This window comes from Elgaria multicarinata, chromosome 8, assembly GCF_023053635.1.
Source record: "Elgaria multicarinata webbii isolate HBS135686 ecotype San Diego chromosome 8, rElgMul1.1.pri, whole genome shotgun sequence".
Taxonomy (NCBI): Eukaryota; Metazoa; Chordata; class Lepidosauria; order Squamata; family Anguidae; genus Elgaria; species Elgaria multicarinata.
Window position 1 is genome coordinate 22,220,010 of NC_086178.1, and position 26,816 is coordinate 22,246,825.

General features: G+C 40.0%; 1 protein-coding gene across 1 annotated transcript in view; it reads right to left on the reverse strand.

Annotated features, from left to right (window-relative positions):
- Positions 1–478: 478 nt before the first annotated feature.
- The window catches only part of SEC62 (SEC62 homolog, preprotein translocation factor), a 32,276-nt gene continuing 5,938 nt past the window's right edge, over positions 479–26,816 (reverse strand). Inside the window, exons 2-8 of the mRNA XM_063131991.1 lie at positions 19,477–19,585; positions 17,723–17,828; positions 15,229–15,445; positions 11,905–11,997; positions 7,331–7,391; positions 4,824–4,943; positions 479–2,468 (exon numbers count right to left, since the gene is read on the reverse strand). Coding sequence (XP_062988061.1) covers positions 1,984–2,468; positions 4,824–4,943; positions 7,331–7,391; positions 11,905–11,997; positions 15,229–15,445; positions 17,723–17,828; positions 19,477–19,585 — 1,191 coding nt within the window. The 3' untranslated portion in view covers positions 479–1,983. The remainder of the gene's footprint in view (positions 2,469–4,823; positions 4,944–7,330; positions 7,392–11,904; positions 11,998–15,228; positions 15,446–17,722; positions 17,829–19,476; positions 19,586–26,816) is intronic.

The following is a 26,816-nucleotide window of genomic DNA, read 5'->3' on the forward strand; positions in this document are numbered from 1 at the left end:
TGCTTACTGTGAAAGTTTAAAGGCTGGATTAAGCATAAAATATGAACAAGATTTACAGCTCCGCTTTATTTCTATTCCACCTCAATTTTATTTATGTTATCTACTGGCTATTTAGGACTTCTCTTGGAGTCAAAGTAAGTTCCTCAAAAAACTACCTATTGGCTGAACTTGGTGCCATTTTCTGTGCCACCAACAAAGAGGAGTAGACTAGCAGCAGAAATCAGCTTCTGAATGAACATGATGAATTATTGGAAATAATTGCCTAACTAACGAAGAGAAGGGTTCTGAGCAAAAGTATTGAGGCAATGGGTGGTGGTAACAGGACTTTTAAGAGAGAAATCACTGAATGTTCCTAACTCAAATAGCAAAACTCTTAAGTAGTGACTTGAAATTCCTATCAAGAAAAATGAAAATCACATTCTTTTTACTTTCTCAGCTGCTAAATGAGAGGAATAGGTAATAAGCAGATCAGACCGCATTTGTGAATGGTTTTTATCAATGCACACATAAAATGTATATATTTGCACAGTCAGAAAAATTAACATCTTCAGTCAAAACACTGGTGATGGAAAAAGCAGTTCAAGGAGAAAAAAAGGAGAGATCTGTTAAGTCAACTATTGAAAATGCAGGCAAATAAGTAGCATTATCTCCTCACAGTCACTTTGCTAAGAAAGAGCTGAATCTGTATTCATAATTTCAGTTTCAGACTGAAATTTAATGATTCAGAGGAATGATGTAAAGTCTTAACTTTAAAAATGTTTATAGAACTAAACACACAATGGTCTCCCAAGTCAGTCAAATACAGAATACACAAGAGAGAAAGTGAACAATCAAACTCCTTCAAGATTTCAAGAAGTTATTTGGTCTTGGATATCTTTTCAATGAGCTTTTTCTTTAATCTTTAAGCCTATCCTTCTGAAGTGGTGAATACTCTCTCATGGCAGTGTCTACTCATCAAATACAGTACTCCACTTTCTGAAGACAGAAAGAAATGAAAGATTAACATTAAGGCATACACAGCTATGCTGTCTGCTTATGTTGAATTAGAATCAGTTTACTTGGACTTGAATACATGGAATGTTGGCACAGAACTAAAGCCGTGGACACAGCTGCCAATCTCACTGATTCTGTGAGGTCCTTGGGACTTGCATTTCCCTAACACACACACATCCTGAAATGGCTTTTAATTATACAAACTGAAAACTGGATAAAACTTCCAAATAATAAGTAACAGGTAAAATAAGGGGGTTGCTTTATTTGTATGTTATGTACAGAATACATTTCTCATATTATGATGGGGCAGGTCAAGATAACAGCTATGATCTCCAAATTATGCTGTTCTTTTTCCACCTGCTGGAGATGACTTCTTTGCTCTGAACCAGATGAACAGAACAGATTGGATTTCCTAAATTGGTCACACACAGAAAAAGAAGCTTAAAACTCTAGAGCCAGGTAAGCATTAACTTGAATGCCTTAAGAAAAAAATGTTCTGTTCTTAAATAAAAAGTCCTAAGGAAAGTCTTACAGTTTTACGAAGATTAATAACAGTATCAATAGGATGAACTGAAACATACTTTGTTGTATTTATTAATCAATTAACCTACCAGAAATAAACTGAGATTTGGTCATTCAACAATTACCATTTTAAATTACTATTCTGGAAGTGTTCACTTACTGAAAACATGCAGTCTCCCAAAATATTATTCAGTGTTCCTCAGTATGTTTAATGACTGATCCAGGCAGATCAAATATATCTACTGATTGACAAGTTGTGAAACGGATAGTGTTTAGATGACTTAAAACTGTATCAAGTTAAGTGTTTTTTTTTCCTGTTTGTAAGACAAATTAGGAACTATGTTATAAAGCTGTTTGGCTAAACTGTATACTTCAGCAAATAAGGAAAAAATGCTGTCAAGATGGTGTACCAGCCAACATAGAAAATCCAACTGCCTGTGTAATATTCAGTTCCAGACAATTGCTGAATTATGACTGTTCGTGTAAAGGCCTAGTATCTTGATCCTCTTCCTCCTCCTCCTCCTCCTCCTCATCTTCTTCGCAATCCTCTTCATCTGTTTGCTGGTCAAGTTCCTCTTTTGTGATCATTTCAAAATCATTTCCATTGCCACTACTGTGCTGCGAACGGTCATCCTCCCGCCTGTCACTGTCCGTGTCTGAATTCCTTTCTCCTCCAGAACCTTCTGATCCCAAGTTTCCCAGTGGCTCTGCTTTGCTATCCTCATCTTCCTTTTTCTCACTATCAGATTTCTCCTCACTGTCAGATTTTGGCTGTTTTTTGGACTCCGACTTCTCCTCTTTCCTTGAGTCAGCTTTTGGTCCTTTGTACTCATGTGTGTACAGGGGCCTGAAGGAGTCAATGAAGCCAACATCAGCAGTCAGGTTTGGCAAGAACCAGAAGTGATGCCTTCCACCGGTTATCAGCCAGATGATAAGGAAGAGGATGCAGCGGGCTACAGGAAGAAAATGTTCCAATATTTTAAACAAGATATTTACAGAACACAGAGCTGCATTTGTAACAGAAAATGACAAATACTCAAAATGGTAAAGGGAAGCAAATTCCTGGGTGAGAAATAAGGTCACTCACTGGCCAGCACTTAAAGGCAGCATAAAGCATTTAAAAAGCCAGGATCTCCTCACCCTCCTTGTTTTCCTTATCTATTAATTGCATTCAGATCTAGGGTTTTAAAACACAAGCTCATTTAATCAGTTTTTAGTAGGCTCATGACATTCTCAAACTGCTTCACCATTTGTGGAGACAAATGTTTGGGGAAGTACTATCATGCTCTGAAGACAGATGTTGGCTCAGTGCAGACAACACATTTCTCAACAGTGGTTTTAGAACTCCATAGTGGAGTTTTTACACTACTGTTGAGAAATGTGTTGTCTGGTGGGGAAACTCCACGTAATGGTGGAGTTTTTTGGAAAACACTCCACGCAGGATATTCACGCTGTGCAGAGGAGAGTTCCTGCACAACTGTTGTGTTGAGTGTTGTGGGCTCCGTGGAGTTCTCTGTTGCACTGAGTTGATGTTTCCTACTGGCTACAGAGTTCCCTGGTAAGAGCAGTGAAAGGAGCAAGTGCTGCTCTAGGAGAGCCACCAGGGTTGTTTTTTTGCAGCAATAATTGATGGGATACCATTGGGAGGACTGGGGGAGGAGAGAGGGCGGAGGAACTGTCATCGCGATGGATTTTACTCAACTCCACGGTAGCCCACAGTCACACAACGGTGGAGTTAGAACACGTTGTGTGGGGAGTACCCTAACATGTTGTCTGAACAGAGCCAATGACTGACTTTGTTTGACAGATAATATAGTTCAAGCTGCAAGTTAAGCATTCCCTTTTGATGCCACCAGTATGCAATACCAGCATGTTTAAGATGCACGTTGCTTTTTGTTTACTTGTAGACCACTAAATCCCACTGGGTAGATGTAACAAAACTTAAAAGAATACAGAGAGGAAACTTTGAATCAGACTATGGCCTGGTTCTCACATAACGAGAATCCACAGTGGAAGCCACTTTGAATATTCAAGCCGTGGTGGGGCACATCGTAGCTTGTTATTACGTGCAAATCCTGCGAGGGTGGGTTGTTGGGGTGGTTAACAAGCCACCCAACCACTCTTGCCATGTTCGCAGAGAACATCAAGCTACAGTGCACCTCTGCCGTGGGACGAATATGCAAAATGATGGCCGTTGCCACAACGAGAAGCCCTACAGGGAAAAACACCCATGGTGGCTTCTCATTATGTTCAAACCAGGTCTACAACGTACCAAACCAAAGCAAAATAAGTTTTAAAATCCTATCCTTGCTTGGCTCTCAGAACTGGAACTTGGCTATAATGATGTGGTCTTACAATAAGCACATCCAAAGGAATTTTGGATTTACAAAGTCTTTAGGAGAAGGTAGACACATGGCTTTGAGGCAGCCCGTAATCCCTCTCTACAAGGCTCTTGGTCCACAGATAATAAAATCAAGTGCACATTCTGAATATTCATAGAAATCACAATTAGAAATAAGGAAAACAGCAGTTTCCTAAGGCAGGCAGGTACTGAGCCATTTATAAAGCTTTATAGGTCAAAGCCATCACCTTGAATTTTATATGGGAGCCTGTAGGGACCTAGAGCAGATGCAGGGGGCATCTGGTATCTGGAATCAAAACTGATCACAGAGAAGCACTTTATTTAATGACATTTTAATGTTTTGTCTATGCTCAGTGTCTAATTTTGTTAATCTGCATATTGTACACTCTTCGACAGTAAATAGTTTTTCATTCTATCTTTTACCCCTGCCCCTTGCAGGCCTTATCTCCAGCCCCACAGCAAAGCCCCACATAATACCCTTCCAGGGGTGTAAGTGTACCTAATCCTTAGCAATAGGAAAAAAAGTCAATTTCTCTACTACAACAGTAAAGCTAAGTCTTAAAACAAGCCATTGCTGCAAAAGCAATCATGAAAAGAGACAGCAAGACTTCTCTACAGGGACTGGTGCACTTAGGTTGTCCCATGAGATAGAAATGGCAACACAGCACATCACGATTGCCTCGCACAGCCTGAAATCAACCACAAACGATGCTCATTTGCTGTCAGCTATATTTCAAATGACACAATGGTGATATATAGTGGCCACCTGGGAAACATTCACTCTGTGTAAGCCTATGGAGAGCTTTAAACCAAACTGTAGAGATGGGACAGGGAAGCGGAGAAAAGAAAACCCACACACCACCACTACCACCACCACCACCTCTTCTTCTTATTATTATTATTAGTAGTAGTATTAGTAGTATACTGCCTTTTGCCCAATACTTACCAACAGCCAAGAGGAGAATGCTAGCCACAAAACAGCCGGCACCCACACTCAAATAATAAACTCCTACTCGCATCTCTGCAGGCCAGAGTGGGAAGAGCGTTGCAGCAATAACAGCAGTCACTGTTTAAAAAAAGAGAGTATACATATGAGAAATATTGGGAAATTTAAAGAGAAATTAATGGCTTGAGAGGTAAAACTTGCTAGCTCATCTGCAGTGTCAAGGAATCAATTTCTCTTCTGTGTTTTAGCAGGTTGTACAGTTCCATTCCATAAGGCTGGGCCTGCACATCTTTTTAGATCCTCGGGGGTGGGGGGCATTTTGTACTGCCCCGGGCTTCAAGGCTAAAGTAAAGCTTCCACTAATAGTTTCTTTCGTAGGTTACCCCTTTTCCAAATAAGCTTACCACCTATCCGGATTGAACGTGTGTGCTTCAGTTCAATTAAGCCTTGGTACTAAGTCCAGAACTTTCCTCTTGGTTATTACTACTGTTTAAGGTCTCAGGCTTAGGGCTTTGAAATAGAGGGCACTGGCTTTGGCCTTTGTTTCATAAGCCTTAAGGGTGTCCTGTAAGGTCTGAGAGTTCCCTAGCTCAGCATGAGTTGGATATAAGGGGTGGTGGCAGACTACCTTGATAGGTTGGTGTTCAATCTGAGCAACCTTTTGTTTGTGCCTACACTGCTGGGAGTTACGGTACCTCTCCCTTTATAGGCCATCTGAACAAATATGTTCAGGAACACAGGATCCCTACATGGTGGCAACAGCACCATTTCAACTGGTTGGGTCTGGTGCATCCCTCACAACCTTTGCTTTTATTTTTAAAAAAAGCAAATCTTGAGATCTCACAATTGCCTTGTAAAGATGAATGCCGAGTCATCTACAAGGCATGGGCTCAATCCTTCACAATGTTCTCCATTATAATCTGTCAGAGTTGTACAAGCTCCCATTCATTTCAATGGAACTGGCACAATCCTAGAGGACTGGACAGAACCTTTCCAGTGGCCAGCAGCAAGGAACTCCTTCACAACTCTCTGTAGTTCATGGATCCCAGTTATTATACGTCTACCCTCTAAACGACTATCTTCAAATATCCTCTCAATTCTACCACATCTTATTCCTTTATTTTACAACCAGAACAGGGTTCCTAAAATGGGTCAGTTTATCGGTCACCACCACTATCAGGATTTTTTGGGGAAGCATTAGAAACAATTTTCCATATTTCACATCTATAGTGTGATTGAAATCATGAACATGTCTTACTATCCATAAGTAACTCCCCTTAGGTCAAGAAGGCTGTCCCAAGACCTTCTTGAGAAACTTATAGGCAGCTAATTAAAATATAACACATGGGCTTCATTTTCCCCTCTTTCAAACACAGAACCATTATATCAGCCTTGTGGCTTCAGGGTGTAAAAATAGTACTTGGGATTGAACAATCCTCACCCTCTCCTCTCACATTAAGCAATACTTGAACCAGGCTCACTAAGAGAGTTCTGCATGTTATGGTAAAGATGTTCTGGAATACGTTCAGGTCCAGGTTATTTGAAAGAACGTATTCTCCCTTATGAGCCTGCCCGTGCTTTGAGATCTTCTGGAGAAGCCCTTCTTTCAGTCCCACCTTCTTCACAGGCACGCTTGGTGGGAACATGGGAGAGGGCCTTCTCGGTGGCTGCTCCGGTGCTCTGGAACTCTCTTCCTGGGGAAGCTAGGCTGGCTCCCTCCTTGATGGGCTTTCGGAAGCAGGCTAAAACTTTTTTCTTAAAGCAGGCCTTTGGAGAATAATCCAGCCCTCTATCTATGTTAATGTCTTATAATTTTGTTGCGTATTTTTTAATTGTTTATGGTTTTGTTTCCCTCCCCCCCCATGTATATTTTAAACTTTGTAAGGCCGCCTTGAGGCCCAGCATTGGACAAAAGGCGGGATACAAATAAATATAATAATAATAATAATAATAATAATAATAATAATAATAATAATAATCTGTTCTATACACATATTCCAAAATATTCTGTATGCTGCTTAGTAGGTAAGACTACATAACAGAATTACTAGAAACTGTACATGCTGGGAGGAGTGGGTTGGGGACCATACTTTTCCCCTGGACATTTCTAGTGCACCCAACAGCACACACCACAGTCCTGTCATGATACTTCAGGAAGGAGGTAACAATTTTCAAACTCAGGGAATTGAGGTATATATCTTACTAGCTCCACTGTACTGAAATCTGCCACTCAGGGTTAAAAAATGCACAAAAATATAGACCCTGTTCTAATATTTATTTAAGACTCTAAAAGACTGGCCATAACTTTGTGTTTTTCTTCTTCTTCTTCTTCACTAGACCTGGGGCCTTGAAGCAGGTGGTACAACATGATCATATCGGAGACAACTAGTAAACACGGAAAAAAGAAAAGACTTGACCCTTGGGAAAGCCTCAGATGTGCTAAGAAGCAGGCAGCTTGTTTGGTGTGGGGTTGCCTGTTTCACTCATTAATGCTTGTTCTTACTTACCAAGTATGAGTCCCATGGCAAACGTTTTAAAATGAACTGGGTCATAGATCCACACATATACCTGGAAGGAGAATGATCATGCAAAAATTAAACCAAATTCTGAAAGTTAAAGATTTATGAGGAAGCTGTTGGAGTTGATTGATTTATCCTATATTAGTTCTTCATCACTACAGAATGGCACAGAAAAACAAAAGAAGAGCCCTGCTGGATCAGTCCAAAGACCTATTTTACTCAGGCGTCCTGCTTCCCACTAGAAGATACTCTAGAGCCATTTAGAATTCATGAATTATTCAGGATAGCGAAAACCCGAGCAGACTGTAAAAAGCTGAAAAGGGTTATCTCCAAACTGAGTGGATAGGAAACAAAGCAACAAAGTTCAAAACATGTATATGGTGATGTACAGTGGGGCAACCCACACATATCCTGATGGGATCTGGACTGACTGTGATTTTCCAGTAAAGAGATCTTGGTGTCAGAGTAGATTGTTCAACATGTAACAATCTCAAAAAGGATATCATAAGGCTGGAAAAGGTGCAAAAAATGGAATAAGCAAAGAGTTGTTGTAGCACTTCCTCTATCAAGAAAGGCTAAAGTGTTTGTGGCTTTTTGATTAGAGAAAAAAAAAAGATAACTATGAAGGGACATGATAAAGGCTTTTCAAATTAGGAATAGTGTGTAAAAGAAGATCAAGAGAAATCTTCCTCCTTTCGTGATATTAGAATCCAAAGTTAGTCAACTAACTAGCAGTAGATTCAGGACAGACAAAAATAAAGATGTTCTTTATCCAAGGCATAATTAACATATGACATTGGTGCATCATGTAGTGATGGCTACTGGTTAAAATAGGGATTAGACAAGTTAATGGGAAATACGCCAATGAATGGCTATTAATCATAACAACTAATGGGAGCTGATAACAACATAAGAGCAGCCATGTCGGATCAGACCAAAGTCCTATCTAGTCCAGCAGTCTGTTGGCACAAAGGCCAACCAGATTCCTAAGGGAAGCTCATAAGCAGCACATGAGAGCAACAGCATCCTTCCACTCGTATTCCCCAACTGGAACTGAAAGGCACAGTGTCTTTAATACTGGAGGTAGTATACATCATTCATGACTAGAAATCATTGATAGCCATATCCTTCATGAATTTGTCTAATCTGCCGTTCACGTTGGTGGCCATCAATAGGTGCTGTGTGAAGAAGTTCCTTTTATTGGTTCTGAATCTTCCACCAGTCAGTTTCATTGGATGACTCTGGATTCTAACATTATGATTCAATATACTTCTCAATACCAGTTCCCAAAAAAGTGGTTGCCATGAATAGCAAACCAATGTGAGGGGGAAATGAAAACAAACCTGATTAATGGCAAACTGCTACCCACCCACCCACCCACTCCAAAATAACTTCAAAACTGGTAAGTACACAGGTAAGAGAATAGCTTATCTAAATGTCTGGACATTCTCCAACAGTTTTCTCAATGAAGCTCCTACAGCTTCTTGGAATTTATGGAAAGCAAAGTCTATAGCTCTGAAGTTGATGAACACAGGACTACAACTTCAACTTAACAAAATGAAGGCAGTCAAAGATCATCAAAATAAAATTAGCCAATTTTGAAACATCAACACATGCACACACACACACACACACACACACACACACACACACAGAGTAAGAAATAAGAAAAGTCAGAGGGAAACCAGCGAAAACTACTGAGCACAAAACAAATAAAAATATACACAGGGAAGGAGCGATATCTTAACTGAAAATAATTTCTGAACAAGATATTTTATCCTATATGAGGTCAAGCAGTCTCTTGTGCAAGTTTACAGTTGCACAACACAGTACACTGTTCTATTGCATCTCACTGAAAGAACTCATAATTCATCTTTTTGACTATGTAATAACACAACAAGACTCAGATTCTGCAATATACCATTACTGTTTGGTTAATGAATGCCATTTGAGCCAGAAAGAGAGACCTTCAAACAGCAAAGGGAAATTCTTCAAAGATGAATGTTGGTAACCTATAATACACCTCCTAGCTGTTTAGTTAAACTCATAGACATCAAAATAATTTAATAGACATTATTGTCATATGACAAATGAGAAAACTAACGGCTTATGGTTCTCTCCAATAGCATATGTCCAGCAAAGGGCTGAGCTATGTATGTGCATGACTTTGATGCCTTTGATACCATGTGACTCAGAACCTTAGAAAAAAAGATGGTAATACTGTCCACTGGAGATGTTCTTGTAATGGATCCTTCATATGCACCAATTTCCTGCCAAATAACCTTAGTCCTAGAAAGATTCATCATCATAGCATAATCCATGTGCATGGTGCTTTACAAAGTATAGATATGACAGGTCCCTACACGAAGGGGATTGCAATCTGAAATAGACACAGGGGAACAATAGAGGAAAGGGGAAATAAAGGATGGGTAAGCAAGGGAGTTTTATGATCTGCAAGTCCTTATTGTGCACATTTTTCTATTTTGCGGTGAAAACACACACAAAAGGCAAAATTCTATTTTAATAGCTTTCTAGTCTGGTTATGTTAGATTATGGTGAATTTTATAGGATTATTTTAATGTTTTAGTATAATGTGATCCACCTTGGGAGGGTTAGCCTTAAAAGGTAAAATGCAAGCATTGAAATAAATAAATTTAGAAAACTGCATTACATCAGAAGAATGAACTTGACTTGTACACTGGCTGCTATCATATATGGATCTGATTTTAATATCAGTTTGTCCTATTAAAATATTAATTTAACATAATTGGCAGTTGAATTAAGTCCATTAAGCCAGCTACTTGATAAGAATCTAGAAATCCTGAATTTAGGAATTTGGAATTGAACTTGCTGGATCTGCACAAACTGTTTTAATATTGCCCCTACACATGCTATGCATTTTTGACCTATGGATCAAAAGACTTATTTTATAACCCATAATGCAAATAGGCATTTAATTTGAAGAACCACTTGGGTTAGTTTTGTAATATCATGGGGTATCTGTAAGAAATCTGTATCACCAGTCCTGAACTGTAGGGAATATAAGTAACAATTACAATTTTAGAGGCTTACCAATTCCGTAAAAGGAACAAGTTTCCTAATATATAGCTAGAAATACTCAGTTTTGCCTATTCCCTCTGGCCCCTTAGTTTCACAAACAAAATTGTAAAAGTCAACAGGGCTACTTCTCCACCTCCTCCACCAGTACCCCACTTTTGGGAACTGGAAGAAGGCACTGTGCCCACCTGGTTCTCATGCGGCAGGGTCTTGCTATTTTATTGTTTTACTCTGTACAGCACCATGTACATTGATGGCGCTATATAAATAAATAAATAAATAATAATAATAATATCTCCACCCTTGACAAAGAAGACTGCCAGCTGAGCCACCTGGCTTTGCTTCATTTTAACCACAGTGGGGTAAACCCTAATGTTTTCTCCTTGACTTGAGGTAGCTTATTATGGGCTGAGCTAAGGTCTTGTTCTCAATGAGATAGTAAATCTGTGTCTGGACTGTACAACTTGAGACAGTAGATGGGGACTCATATCCTTGAACGTTCCTCCACAGAAAACGTTCCTGGCAGATAGAAGGACAGGCCATGGCATCTGGTTCTTTCAGTGTAGGGATTTTTTTCTATACTAGACTATTCAAAGATGAGACGCGCAGTCTGCAGTGGTACCGCCCAAATACAGGCTCACTTCCTCAGTGAGAACTGGCCGTAAGTATTTGAACTGATGAACTGAGTTTGGGGAACCACGATCAGCAGTTCTCCTCTGAGTTGTGTGGTAGGTTGGGGTGCATTTGCAAGGGGAAAGCACTTAACTCTTCCTTGCCCGTCACTTTTCCTATGTAAGCCCCATCTATCATAGCTTTCTACCACTTGATGTGGCAAACACATGTCTAGAAACAAAAAGGGCTGGGGGAGCAGTACAGGATAGAAAAAATGGGCAGATAAAGGGTTAAGCAGCCATCTACCAGCTGTATCTCCCCTGCAACCTGCCTCCCCCTTTGCAGAGAGTAGCAGCGGCCTGGTTTTGCCACCAAATGCTTAATTGGTCGTATTACAAAGTAGGAGAACCTATGATCTGAGGCACACACAATTTAACGGGACAGGTCCAGAGATACATCTTGCCGCAAAACATCCAGCCATAAAAGGAAATTATAGTCCTGGCTATAGGGTGAAGGTGCATATTCCTTATTTTGAGTGAGACTAATGATATAGTCCATCTAGCAGACTATGGTATACACTTGCTGGAAAGCTCCAATCTATAGTACCAGCACATAAGAACTACCCTATTGAATCAGATCAAGATCCATCTATCCTTGGCCTGGAATTTCTACACACTGCAAAAAGTTTTGTGGCAAACTTTTTCTTTCTATTAAATTTACCTTATCCAGAGGTCTTCCTTGACACACAAAGCCACTGCTTGTCATTCTAATACTAGGAGGTCTAGAAGAATCTGGTCAAACTAAGAGATTTGTCCAACATTTTTTATCACTAGTAAACATTACTGACAGGAAAACGTTGACATTTCAGAAACAAGAGATGATTAGATAACTACCTCATTTCCGTCCAGAAAAACTTGATCTTCATGAGGCTCAAGTTTAAATTTTCTCTTTGTCTCCTTCTTCTTAGGTGTACCAGGAGTCTCATCCTAAGGACATATATTGGAAACAAATTATTAACAACAAAGTTCATGAGCATACCCCTTATACGTGGGAGACAAAAGCACTGAAATTGTGATATAGGGGAGTCCTCCCTACCCTGCTCTCTCCTAACAATTACTGATTTGAAAGAGCAATAATCAAGATTCAGGTTCCAGTTCAGTTTATGGTATTTGGGCTGGAATATATACTCTTAGGACTAGACATGTCCTTAAATCCACAGAAGATCTCCCATTGATACCAGCTACATGGAAAAAATGTAACCTTAACCAGAAGCTAAACTATTAGTTGATATTTATTATTTGACCTGACCTTACTGATCACTCAATAAGAAAGATAGAACCACTGATTGTTCTGCTCAGTTTCTCTTCTTTCCTTTAGAACACAAAGTTCTAAGGTAATCTATTTATATTTGAATGTCTTTATTAGATGAATTCCCAAAGATATCTTAAGTCATACATCTTTATAAAATTTGATTTCAAATGAATCTGAAACCTTCTCAACCTCCTACTCTCCCTCTCATAACCCCCCTCCTATGTCCTAGTCATGTAGCCATCCCATCACTGGGGCCAGATAAATACAGGTGACATAAACTTGGGTGAAGTATTTCTCTCTAGGATATACTTTACCCACCGTTACTTAAACATTAAGTCATGATCCAGCTAAAATTAAGCACTTTTAATAAGCACTGTTTTCTATAGGAAAGATTTAAGCACTTCCTAACTGTCCCATTAAAACCAAGGGACTTAAAATGTAGCTGGATGCAGCCATAAGTTTAATTTTGCTGTTAAACGTAAAATAATGTACAACTGATAATTGCAGAGGGACGCAACAAGAAGGTCAGTCTTCTAGCTATTGGACTGAAAATGCCTTGATTGTACTGCTGGATGTCATTTACCAGGAGATACTCTGGACAAATAGAACCCTGTTGGTTCTTCTGGACCTCTCAGTGGCTTTCAATACCATAGCATAAACCATGGCATCATTCTGGAGCAAGATGGTCCAACTTGCTGGAGTGGGGCTTAGAGGCATGGGCTCTGGTCCTTTTTGGAGAAGCAAATCGAGAAGGTGGTATTGGGAAAGGACTGTTTCACCTCATGATTGAGGGCTTTTGAGGTTCCACACCCATGCATAAAACCACTGGAAAGGGTCATCTAGAGGTTTGGGCTGATGCATGTCAATATGCAGAACACATATAGCTCTACCTCTTGTGTCCATCTACTAATCTAGAAGGCAGTGGAAACCTGAAAGAGGTGTCTGGAGGTAATGTTAGGATAGATAAGGCCAAACAAACTGAAACTATATCCAGATAAGGTAGTACTGTTAGTTGGGCAGATCACTGATCTAGATGGATTTTTGCAACCAATTTCATGTCCTGCTTGTGGGCTTTCCATAGGCATCTGGTTGGCCACTGTGGGAATAGAATGCTGCATTAGACAGGCCTTTGGTCCAGTATAGCAGGGCTCTTCCTGTGGGTCACATTTCTCCTGAAGAATCAGGTATGTACTTTTTGGTACTCCTTAATCCAGTGTTATCTATAGAAGGGCACGTAACATCCATGAAATGGAAGTGACTTTTACTAGCTGTGATCCTATCAGGAGAAAGTGGACCAGGCCTCAGTAATGCAAACATCAAGACTGGACTACTATAATGCTCCCTATGCCTTTGAAGAGAAACTGGAAACTTTAGCCAATGTAAACTCAGCTGCCAGAATGCTTGAAGAGAGGGGTTTAGGCAGTTTGCTCATATTATATCAATTTTGCATCAGTCCTGCATTGATTAGCCATTTATTGCAGTTTCCCTTTAAAGTACTGGTGCGAGCCTTTAGAGCCCTGTTTGGGGCCAGGTTTTGGTGAAGGATCACCTACAGCTATATGAATCTAACAGGGCCCTAAAATCAGCCCCAGATGCTCTGCTCTTGGGCTGTTACTAAGGTCAATCAGACTGGCAATACCAGGGACAGGATCTTTTCAGTGGTAGCCCATGAGAACTCCACTTGAGCGCCTCTCATGTTCTTTCAAGGGACACTAAACATGTATTTATTCTGCCAAGTTTTTATTGCATTTTTTTCTGTGTAAGATTATATTTTTGTGTTTTAAATTTATTATTTGTCAATTGTTATATTTTAAACATTTTTATTGGAAGTTGCTTTTTATTAGAAGGTGAGGGTAAAAACATTTTTTAATGTTAGACAATATCAATTTACTTATTGGGTTGTGTATAAATGTTACATGAGTGGAAGACTGCTTAGAGAACACGGCTTTCCCATGCCCTCTTCTGCAATGCAATACCCTGTACCCCAGAAAAGAGTCAGAGAACCCTTGTAATCCTGGGTTGTGGTGCTGGGAGGAAAGACATTGCTAAAAATTACGTGGAGGCAGCTTGCAGGAGGGGAACTGCTTTTGCCCAATTTTTGGCAATTTCCCCCATCTGCCAACATTCACACAACATCCTACGTCTTTCCTGAAAGTTCCTGACCTCCAGGAGAAGTGTTTTGGGGACCCAAGGAGCTGCTGTGAGGAAGTGGGGACAGAACAACCATGCCATTCAAATGGTTTTCTGCTCAAGTAACATTTGTATGCAATCCATTGTTCCAGTGCCAGACAAACAAAGATCAGTTGTCTATAAATTAACTTCCCTGGCACAAAAATAGTTAGCGAGTGTCATAATTTCTGTCAGTTGCTAGATTTTAGTTAAAACAATCAACGGCTTGGATCCTAAGATAAGTTAACTCAAGGAAGACCATGGAAGGAAAGGTTCCTCCTCCCAGCATGACTCCGTGACCAATCCCACATTACAAATATGACAGCAAAAGCTTTGTAAATACTTGAGTATTTATTTTTATTTATTTACTGTATTTTTATCCTGCTTTCCAGACAATTATTCTCTTCCAAAGTGGCTCACAACAATAATATGGATCTTGGGTTTTGCATTCTTTATATTTTTAATTGCTTTTTCAATTCTTGCAAAATCTTCCCACTCCAGGCCATTAATGTGTTCTGCTCAAAAGTTACAGGTTTTGCTTTTCTGGAACTATATTCAAGGACCCAAAATATCGCCACAAAAGATGTGGTAGGCTGAGGAAAGAATCAAACTAGGCATCCTTATCTGCACCCTTAGGATTGGTTTTACTGCACTTTGTTTTGCTTATGAATGGACTGCAACTAAATCCACCATTTATATCATGGTTTTATATCATAGCCTTGGGGATTTACACTCACCTTCTTGCCCTCTTCTTTTTCACCATCCTTTTTCTTTTCTTTCTCCTTCTCCTTCTTAGCCTTTTCTTCTTTTCCACTATCCTTTTTGCTCTTTTTCTCATCTTCTTTCCCACTCTCAGTCTTTCCTTTCTCTTTTTCCTTTTCTTTCTTTATGTCCTTGTCAGGTTTCATTTTCATCACTTTTAGTGCTCGGTGAAAAAACTGTTTCTTTAGAAGCCTTTAAGAAAAATTAAATTCAAACTTAATTTGAGAGCTTACTGCTAGAGTGGAATTATATGGATAGCTTCAGAACTACAATTTTCACAAAGCAAAGTAGCTATTTTTTATTCTATATTATCTTTGGCAGATTCTCTTGAAAGATAGTGAAAAAATATCTGTCGACAAAAATTAAAATTAAGAGACAGACGTTTGAACAGATCCTGAGCTTAGTTCCTTCTTGGCTTTCTTCTTGTAAACTGCCTTGGGAATATATTTAAAAGGTGGCAGAAAAATGCTTATAATACTTTCATATAATAATCTGCTTCTCACAAGCATAGATTTAACATAAAACATCCACCTTCCCAACTGGTTAGCATTTCACAACAGATATATGCAGGTGTTATTAATTACAATACCATGATACTGAAAATCAAACCAATTTTACAACACTTTGACAAGGTACTCTAGCCCCCTTAAGCCCCAGGAATTTTTTCGTCAAATACTAATGATAAAAATCCCACTTCTCAACTTTAACATTTATGAGTTTTTTCTTTTATTCCAACAAAGCATAAAAGTGTAATCTGACAGAGCAATGAGGTTGCTGCAAATTTGGAGCACCAGTAATTTCAGCCACAGCTTTCAAATTATATGCTGTAATTATGATAGAATAACACGTCAGAACTATGGAGGCTGTTGGGAAACAGGTAAACCCATACTGTGTCAGACTTGCTTCCTTAGGAAAATACTCTGGAGCTGACACAATGACTACTTATATTGTAATAAGATCTTCTGACTTACAGGACATGATGTAACTAAAGAACATTTTAACACATCCTGTTTTAACATAGCAGAAAACTTAGTACAATCGAGGACCCTGATAAAGCAGGTTTCACATTCACATGGAGGTTTCTACTTGTATTCAAGTGAATGTGAGTAGAAGCCCCCTGAAGACTTCCCCATGCAACACAGGGAGGTTGGGACTTCGAAGGCTGTGTTCGTGCACAAGACATTGGCGGCAGAGCCAATGTGCACAGCCCCATGCCTCTTATTCAGGCATAACACCTGAATACAGCTACACTCTGGGATTGGCTCTAGACATATCCTTCCACAGAAAAGGACTCCTTCCATTCTTGGAATGGAATTGGATCCAGCAGACTCCCACTGGAGAAAGGGTGGAAAGGAGTCTATTTTCATTTATCCCCCACTACCCCCTGAGGTCCCTTGAAAACTGCTCTTGGAGAGTTGGGAAACCCTCCAGAATACTGTGAGAGTTGGTACTGGGCGCTGCAGGGGAGAAGGAAGAATCAACAAAAAACACTTCCCTGTCCCTTCCTCCAGTGGAGCATCCCATGAATGGATGTCCATTCAAGGAAAGTCTAGATTGCACTCAATATATTTAGAAGGAATCATAGAGGAAGACTGGAGCAGGCAGGCACCATCAGAGCCTGCTTCAGTTGGACCCCTCCCCCCCCCACAGGGCTAACTGCCATCTTCACCCTGTGGGGAAGAAGATGTGAGGGAGACTGGAGCAGGCAGGGACCATCAGAGCCTGCTTCAGTTGGACCCCCCCCCCCCCACAGGGCTAACTGCCATCTTCACCCTGTGGGGAAGAAGATGCGAGGGAGACTGGAGCAGGCAGGGACCATCAGAGCCTGCTTCAGTTGGAACCCCCCCCCCACAGGGCTAACTGCCATCTTCACCCTGTGGGGAAGAAGATGCGAGGGAGACTGGAGCAGGCAGGGACCATCAGAGCCTGCTTCAGTTGGACCCCCCCCCCCCCCCCCGGGCTAACTGCCATCTTCACCCTGTGGGGAAGAAGGTGCGAGGGAGACTGGAGCAGGCAGGGACCATCAGAGCCTGCTTCAGTTGGACCCCCCCCCCCCCCCACAGGGCTAACTGCCATCTTCACCCTGTGGGGAAGAAGATGCGAGGGAGACTGGAGCAGGCAGGGACCATCAGAGCCTGCTTCAGTTGGACCCCTCCCCTACAGGGCTAACATCTTCACCTTGTGGGGAAGAAGGAGCTGTTGTTTTGCCCCTCCATTGGGGGATGAGAGGACGGAGCAGGGCCTTCCCACCAGCCTAAGCAGTCTCCTTAATTTCTTTTTATTTTCTCCCTCTTCCCTCCCCATACACTTTTCCTTGTGTGTCATGTCTTTTTTTAGAATGTAAGCCTGAGGGTAGGGACTGTCTTCTTTATTGATACATTGTAAGCCGTTCCGAGAGCCTTTTGGCTGAGGTGCGGGATAAAAATACTCTAAATAAATAAATAAATAAATAAAAGGCCAAGCTCCTACCTGTTGCAATAATCAACTATAGATTCTCGAGTTGTAAACAGAGCTTCTTCTCCTTTCTTGGCCTTTGCCCACTTAGAATCCAAAAGGCAGTCCACAGCTTTTGAGGCTGAAAGGAAAACAATAACTCTCAAAAGGGGGCTAAGCAGGAGAAATGTGATCCATTTTGGACACAATCTAAAGCCAGTGGAAATTTTGAGCTGATAATGGATTGATAGTGGCCTGAAACCACCCAGAATAATATCCAAGCCATTATTTTCTGTTGAGTCTTAGAAAATAATTCATGTAAACTAGTTCAAAATAAAGATTTTACTTTAAAAAACCCATAGGTGGCAATGCACTTCCTTGATGCAACCTGAATGAACCATACCCACAGAAATCTATTATCTGGGGGCATTTTTATACATTTTGGCTTGTCTACCCTTTTGTCATCTGTTTTCCATTCCTTGAAGAGAAGGCATGACAGAAGCCTGTTACTTTAAAGCTGCAGTCTCCTGTAGCTGATTATGAAGAGAAACTGCATGAAGGAAATGGGGAGAAAACAGCATTTTGGCACAAGGCAGAATATCTCCTCCATGCCAGCCATTCTCTGCTGCCATTAATGCTGTTCAGTTTCTTTTCTTTCTAAGTTTTGATCTAGAGGGATGGAGAAAGAGGTATGTGTGAGTGTGTGTAACAGAGTGAGAGAGATGCAGGACAACGAAGGGTTGAGTAATTTTACAGGCTGCCTACATCCATAGTAGTTAGACCTGCAGATCATGTGCGATCAGAGCCAGCCCAAGACAAGACAAGGTTTAAGACAAGACAGTGTGGCCACCACCAACTCCTTCTCTGCTCACACACATTCCATGTACAGAAGCTGACTGGACTGGCAATTTAATTTAGTTTCAACACACTGGCAAGAGGACAATGTCCTACACTACACTTGAAGGCAGGGGGCAGCAATGTTTGAGAGAAGAAATCTGACAATAACTAAAATTTCTTGAAAGCTAAAGCCAACTTCTAAGAAATATGGCTGATGGAGTTTACTGTGGAAGACAAGACATGAATTCTTTCATGAAACAGTATGCTGTGAATCTAATTTGGATTACCAGACAGACTACATTCAGAAGTGTGGATAATATATAATATTTACATATTCCAGGATGAAAAATACATCCTATGTACTTTTTTAGGAGTCAGCATCAACTATTAGGTACTATCCTGTGGAGGGCTAAAAATGCATCTAAATGCCAGTAACCAGAACTAAACTTTAGGCATCCAAGCAACCCAGTGTCTGGGGATTTTACAGCTTTACACAGAACAGGTATAGCTGACAGATACATTCCGGTATTAGATATAAATTATCACAGCTGCTAATGCTGAGAAGACATCAGTTTGGGTTGATGGGTCAAAATCATCTCTATCTGTCATCGCTGCTGTTGTCATAAGAAGACACTGACCATGAGCACCTAAAGGGACGGGGGCCTCCATTTTTCCAGTGATTGTGACTATCGTAGGAGTATTATGTTTTTTATATTTGTGCTATTATTGTCATTTGCAAAACCTTTCGAATCTGAATAAAAATAAATACGGTACCTACAAGAAGCTGGCATACTTCATGAAACATAGATTACCTACTAAATAGGAATGTGACTGTGGTTTTCATCAAATTCTCATTTCCCACTTATCTCCCAGCTAATGCCTAGAATAAATTTGTGACACCTAAATGTTATAATTAATAGTTGCCTTGTTGTTTGGATAAAATGTCACCTTACCAATGAAATAATCAACTCTGTGACCCATCATATTGGTAGACTTGGTTGGACAGTTGAAACGCAGGTATTTAGCGACAGCCTTTTCTTCCTTGAATGGCTCACCCACTTCCTGTAAGAGAAACGTGGAACAAATTCAGATTTAAGCTCAAAGCTAAAATATTTTCACTTGGATTAAAAGTTCACGAAACTCCCTGACTAATTTTCATAGTTGTTAGACATGTGAGATGCATTGTACTGATTTACAGATATCACTGCCTCAAAGAGCCAACTTACTACACTGCTGTGAAGTAAATATTTCATTACAGGCTGATCAAAGTTTGATGTTCTAATGATAGGATAAATGAGACAAGAGGGGAAGGCTGTAAACAGTGAGGTAAAGAAGCTTAATTAAAACAATACAATTGTGTTACAAATGACAGTTTATTACCAAAATAATTTATTCCAAAACACAGACACTGGAGTCCATCCAACATCAAGTGAGTTGGATGCTGATCCGCTTGAACAATGTGGCTTTCCCTTTTTCTGTCCCTGCCCTGCCCCGCCCAATATGCCCTGGAGGGTCCACCAACCCTCCAAGAGCAGATCTGGAGTTTGAGCAGGGAGCTGCAGAAGAAAGACAGAATCCATTCCACTGCTGGTGTCCTTTCTGTTGCCACATGGACACCATTGGCTAGAACTCACTCAAGGCCAGTTCACACATGCACTCATCAGGTGATGACTTACATGTGTGAATAAGCCATCATAGACCAAACACCACGAGCAGAATTTTCACAGCACCTCATCTCACTTCAAACTACATTCGCTTGAACACAAGTAGAAACCTCCATGCGACTGTGAACCCTGCTTTATCAGGGTCCTCGATTGTACCAAGTTTTCTGCTATGTTAAAACAGGATGTGTTATAGTTTTTTAATTACGTCATGTCCTGTAAGTCAGAAGATCTTATGTAGTCATTGTATCAGCTCCAGGCAGTTGTTCTTTTCCTGAGTCTGACATAGTATGGGTTTACCTGTTTCCCAACAGCCTCCATAGTTCTGATGTGTTATTTTTAGAGATGTAAAATTTCCTGAAATTTTGAAGCCATGGAAAAAAACCGTTTTCCCCCCCCCGTTTTTTTCAGAAAAAACGGAAATTTTCAGAAAAATTGAAATAATGCAGTATTAGCACTTTTTACAGATTGAAAGTCACTTTGTTACTTTAGGAACATAAAATGTAATTATATCCAAGTTGGTTTGACATAAAATTATTACATTTGGTATTTTAAAAGTAGTGTATTCAAATAATTATTACAAATTTAATTTACTTTTTTAAACCTTTTTTTGGTAACAAATGGAGCTACAAGCTCCTGAATTGTTAGGAACACCTGAACTGTAAGGAACCTCTTTGGTTCTGCCAGTTTATGAGGAGCAGGCAAAAAACAATTTTAAAAAACAACAACAGAAGAAACCACCAACATTAGTAACAAAGAAAATTATTTATGTCTCCACTAGTCTTCCAGTGTCAAGACATAAAACCCCCATTCCCATAAAAAGAACTGAGAAAAATGGGCGGGGGGACCAAGATTCAATGAATATGCATGAAATTTAATCAGACTCATATTCTGAGCTATAGCTATCACTATCAGTTTCATTCTCTGCTTCAATGGCCGTGGTGCCCCCTAGAGGCAAAAACGCATCTTCCTCTTGCATTTGAGAGTTGTAGTCTCAGTTTGCAACCTAGGACTTGCTTGTCCTTGGTGCACAGACATTGTAATAATCTGATACTGTACAGTTTTTAGAAATCATTTGGAGAAGTAAATATCTGAACATCTTGTCTTAAACATTTTATTCATCCTGCTAAAATAAAACATCCCGTAATCCGTTTTTTCTTCATTTTTTTTTCAATTTTTTGGAAAAAAACCCAAAAAAGCTTCGGGAAAAAACGGGTTTTTCCTATTTTTTTTCAGGCCTTCACATCTCTAGTTATTTTAGCAGAATTACAGCATGCAATTTGAAAGCTGTGGCAGGTACTCCGAATTTGCAGCAACCTCATTGCGCTGTCAGATTACACTGCCTTGGAACTTAGAAGATAGGGTGCCCACATGGATTCTTGTTAGTGGGACACTTTTTTGGGCTTCTGCCCTGTGTCAGCAGACAAGCATGCCAGTATATGTCAGCAACCAGAAAATGGCAAAGAGAGCTGACAGAATATCTGAATACCTCTGGTACTAGGGTGACCATATGAAAAGGAGGACAGGGCTCCTGTATCTTTAACAGTTGTATTGAAAAGGAACTTTCAGCAGGTGTCATTTGTATATATGGGGTACCTGGTGAAATTTCCTCTTCATCACAACAGTTAAAGCTGCAGGTGCCCTGCCCTCTTTTAAATCTGGTCACTCTAGTATAGCTCCTGCACCTTTAACTGTTGTGATGAAGAGGGAATTTCACCAGGTTCTCCACATATACAAATGACACCTGCTGAAATTCCCTTTTCTATGCAACTGTTAGAGATACAGGAGTCCTGTCCTCCTTTTCATATGGTCACCCTACCTGGTACATGCTAGTTTTTGACAGCATGTATATGGCAGAGTGTTTAAATTAAGCTGGTTCATTGGGTAACCTCAAGGACCATTTCCTGCTTTGGAGGAAGTGAGGAGAACTGCATTTTTGCCAGTCCTTGGAGGAAAAGGTTCATAGCCTGAGGAGCGTTCTTGAACTCCCCACTACTGTTGGATGGATTCTCCAGTAACAGCAGCAACTATAGGAGCATCTTTTATCAATTTAGACTGATAAATCAATGAGGCTGCTCCTGTCATACAAAGATTTGGACTCAGAATCTATTCTTCAAGAACCTTGTTAGGACTATTGTGATGTGCTCTATGCTTGGACAGTCGATGCTCATTGTATTTGCTTTGGCATCCCACATTCTGGTTTATCTCATCTCTGAAAATAAACCGGTGTCTTTGCCTTTAATACTATTCCTTGTGATTCTTTCCTAGCACAATTCTCTATTCCTACTATAGAGCTAGATTTTCAGTGGTAAATTTTCCTCTGAGATTTCCAGTTGAACCACCTTATTGCTGGGGTAACCCACAGAAATTCTTGTTTGTCCAGAGACAATGCTTTTCCAATCCCAGCAATGTGCCCATTGGGTCCTAAAGCCGGGTTTCATACATGTGGGAACACAGTTTGAGCTGTGATGCTTCATGGGCACTCTGTAAGGGAAGCTCGGAGGATGGCAACAAGGGAGAAGGCCTTTTCAGTGGTGGCCCCTCAATTATCTCCCCAATGAGGCTCACCTGGCACCAACATTGTTATCTTTTCGGCATCAGGTCAAGACTTCTCTTCTCCCAGGCATTTAACAGCATATGTGGAGTTTTTTAACAGACCCCAGAATAGTTGTTTTATATGGATATTATCTGTTTTTATGCTTTTTATGCTTTTAAATTTTGTATATTTGTTTTTAATGTTAACTGTTTTAATCTTTGTAAACTGCCCAGAGAGCTTTGGCTATGGGGTGGTATATAAATGTAACAACAACAACAACAACAACCACCTCAGTCTGAGTTATCAACATGGAATCGAAAAGAGAAGGTAAAGGAGTGAGCCTCAAATATGGGGAAGCATCTACCAAAAAAATCTCAAGCTGAATACACAATTTCTCAATTGTATTGGGAATTCTAAGGACAAGCTCTATGGACAAGGCTCTCCATCTAAATGTTAACTAAATTGTTGTGACTCCAGGGTGTAGCAAAAATTCAAAGATTGGAGGATGGGAAGGCAAAGATTGTGGACTTTAGTCCAGCACAGCATAGCAATCCCAAGAAGCCTCCAGGTTCAGGGTCCTCTGAGTAGTCCGGGGGCAATCCATAGGATTGCATCCTAAGTGTCTTATCAGCATTACCCTATTTTCTAACAGATTTTTTTCCTAAAATTTGCAGTGAACCACGAAGTGAAGTCCTTTGGCTGTTACACACATATACATACAAGCTGCATATTTGTATGAATGAGGACATGCAGCAACACAAGTTATTGATATGGTGGCCGTGCATCCAACTTTACCAAGGACAGTCCTCTATTTGAAGGGCTTTCCAGTCCAAGTTCCATTTAAAGATAAAGAGCCATAAGAAGAGTGAGGAACCTTGAAGTTGCCCTTCAACAATTAGTACCTGGACAGCAGACCGAGCAGCCACACAGGTCATCTGATCACAGTCTTCTCCTTTGATGTACTGTATTCCTATTTAAATTATTGGGTTGGATCTAAATTTAGGTATGGCCTTCCTCATCCCCTCTCTAGCCTTCTGAAAATGCTGCACGTAGGGCTAAAGATCCGGCTGAAGAGGGTGAGTTGTGGAGGGGGGAAGATAACCCAAAACGCAAGTAGAGGCACCCTCACTGAGTGGAGCCCTTCTGTTACAGAAGGCAGAGCCTGGATCCAACCCAAAGTGATTATTTCCAAATTTGCATCTATACATATCAATTGGCATATGCAAATTTCCTGCATCTATACCCTCTTTTGTCCTTTTTTGGCAATGCATTTCCTCTTTTTGGCTATGTGAAAATGGCCACTCTCATTACAGAACCTCTTATGTCTTGAAAGCCCTAGGGGATCATCACACTCATTACTGGGCACTCATGCATTTTCGCGGGTCCTATTCACAGTGCTGTCTGCCTTTCATGCATCTCCTGCTCTTTCTGAACTTCTTCTCATGACAAAAAAAGACTCCAGTAAGTAGGATTTATTTTTAGAAATGGAACTTGCTGCAATCTCCTGCTGTGTGCAGGAGAAGCGGAGTGATAAAAACGCCCACTGAATGGGCCATGTGGTCGTTGTTTACTTACTCTTTCATCTCCTGAGAAAAGAGGAAGTATTCTGCGACACAAGTGGGGGTGAAGAAGCAACAGTAGGGAATCGTGATTTGCTGCCCCCTGTCTGATGAAGCCCCTAAACTGTCTGCTCATGCATATCTTAAGGAGTTGCTCTCATTGTACAGCCAGATCCACGGGGAAACTTTGTTCTATGTCCTCTTCTTTTTGGAGGCTAAAAGCACATGGAACTCACACTCTGACCCTGTTCAGACAAAACGCTAAGCCACACTGGTTAAGTATTTTGAGATAAACATTAGGGCTTAGCATGTCGTGTGAGCCATGACTTAGGGTATCATGTCAAACATTCCTAACCATGGTGGATACACAACCATGGTTTAAACATACTCACTAACCATTTACTTCAAAAGGGTTAGAGGCCTAACCATGGTATAATGTGTTGTCTGAACAGGTCCTATAGTACACTCTGTGACTCATTTAGTTCCCTACACTATTGGTCTTTTAGTCTCAGCTAACCTAGCTATTTCAAAACACAGCTATTTCAAAATGCTTTTGCTATCAGCTAACTGGAGTGTTTAACTGCTACTGCTTTTAATTTGATTATGAACTGGTTTTGTTCACCACTTTGAGTAGCATCTTTTGGCAGTAATTCAGTCTATATATAAAATAAATAAAAAACCATATTTTTTAAAAAGGAAGTAGGCTTGAAGCTAAATGTGTTAAAGCATTAAATAATAACAAATTTTAAAACAATGGATTAGATCAATTTTAACTTTTAATATCTCACTTACAAACAGGGCATAGTAAGGAGGAATGGGAAGAACAAAATATATGATTTAAAAATATATATACAAGCTAAGGAACATGTAAAATTATAGTAAGAGAGTCTGCCCCAAATAGCTTATAATCTAAATTTTGACTGAGAGGGAGGCAACAGAAGGGAAGGAAGAAAGAGTGGAGAGTTCTAAGGGAAGGATAAGCTGTCATTTAGTCACTCATATTTACACCTGAGGTGATAAAGCTGTGTCTGTGGTGTACTATTTCAGTGGCGGTTCACATCATTGAATGCTTTTCCATACAAAAACATCCCATCAATTTAGAAAACTAAGTTAAGGTTCTTCTTCCACATGCTTCCCCCCCCCACCCCAATGGGACTGTTTTTTCTATATAAGAACATTTCACTATGCAGTCTTAAACAGTTTTACCACCTCAGTAAGAACTAGGCCTCTGTTTCAGGAAGGGACAAAGTCTATTTATCTTAGAATTAGTTATGTTAAAACAAAAGAAGAGAAACCCAAGTGAAAAATAATTTTACACTGGAAAGCAAAGCATCAAGAAGCGGAGTCATGCATTTACTAGATCTCCATTAGCAAAATTTAGAACAAAACCTTTCAAATCTAGAAACGTATTTTAGGTGTCTTTAGAGAAAACATCCACAGTATTTCCTACTGTAATGATTAACAGAAACAGGAATACAATTAACCAAAACCAAGCCAGGAAGATTCACTTGAATATAACTGTAGTGATATTACAGAATTGCAAGAGCTCAAGATCCACCACAATATTAGGTATAAAATTAAGTGCCAAAGGTGCATCCAGTACTGGCAACACTTGAACCAGGTATTATAACAGGTATTTCCTATTGCTTATATTTATCATAAATAAATACATATTCAAAACATATCATTGATGCTTTTTATGCAGCAGCAGCAATGCTATTCACAATGATACCAGTAATAATTGGCACGCAAGTTAGCACTCTCAGTATGTGTTCTGCAGGTAAGTAGTGCTTCAATTCAGCATTCCATGTACAACGTTGTTTGGAAATGCTCCAGATTAAACATCCATAAGAATCTATCTACCATCACCAACTAAGAAACCAACCTTTCCCATTCCACCACAAATTACTAACTACCTCATTTCCACACAGATCAGGAGGAAGCAGTGGACAGAATGGGGGCATGTCTTCTGGACTCCCATCTTCAGATTCCCACATTATGCGTTGGTGCAGAAATGAACCAGCAGACAAAAATAAGCACTACCACTAAAACCTTAACTACTACACCATATGAAGGCAAGTTTGCTCTTAATGCTGTGGAATAGCTATTAGAAATGAGTGGAAGACTATACATTCAGTGTGAGATCCAGCACTGGTAAGGAAGTAATGTTATGTAAATGAGGAAGCAGTGTTGTCATACCTTAAAATTCTTACACATCCACCTTGGTATGTGAACATCCTTTTTTGCTAGAGGGCTGTTTAGAAATGGCGCAACATGAGCAGATAATAAACCAATAGTTATTTCTGTCATGTGCAATCTTAGAAGCTTTCAAGACTGAAGGATAGATTTTAGTGCAAACATACACTAAAGATTTAAAGTGCAATTTAACAGAATACTCTTGCTTTCAGGTCTTTGAAACATATTGAATATACTATTTGTATGTCCATGGTGGACAACTTGTTGCACTCAGGTGGTCATATTGGAAAGATAGAATTTCAGCATATTCCAGGTGCAAGTAATAAACATCGTTTTCATTA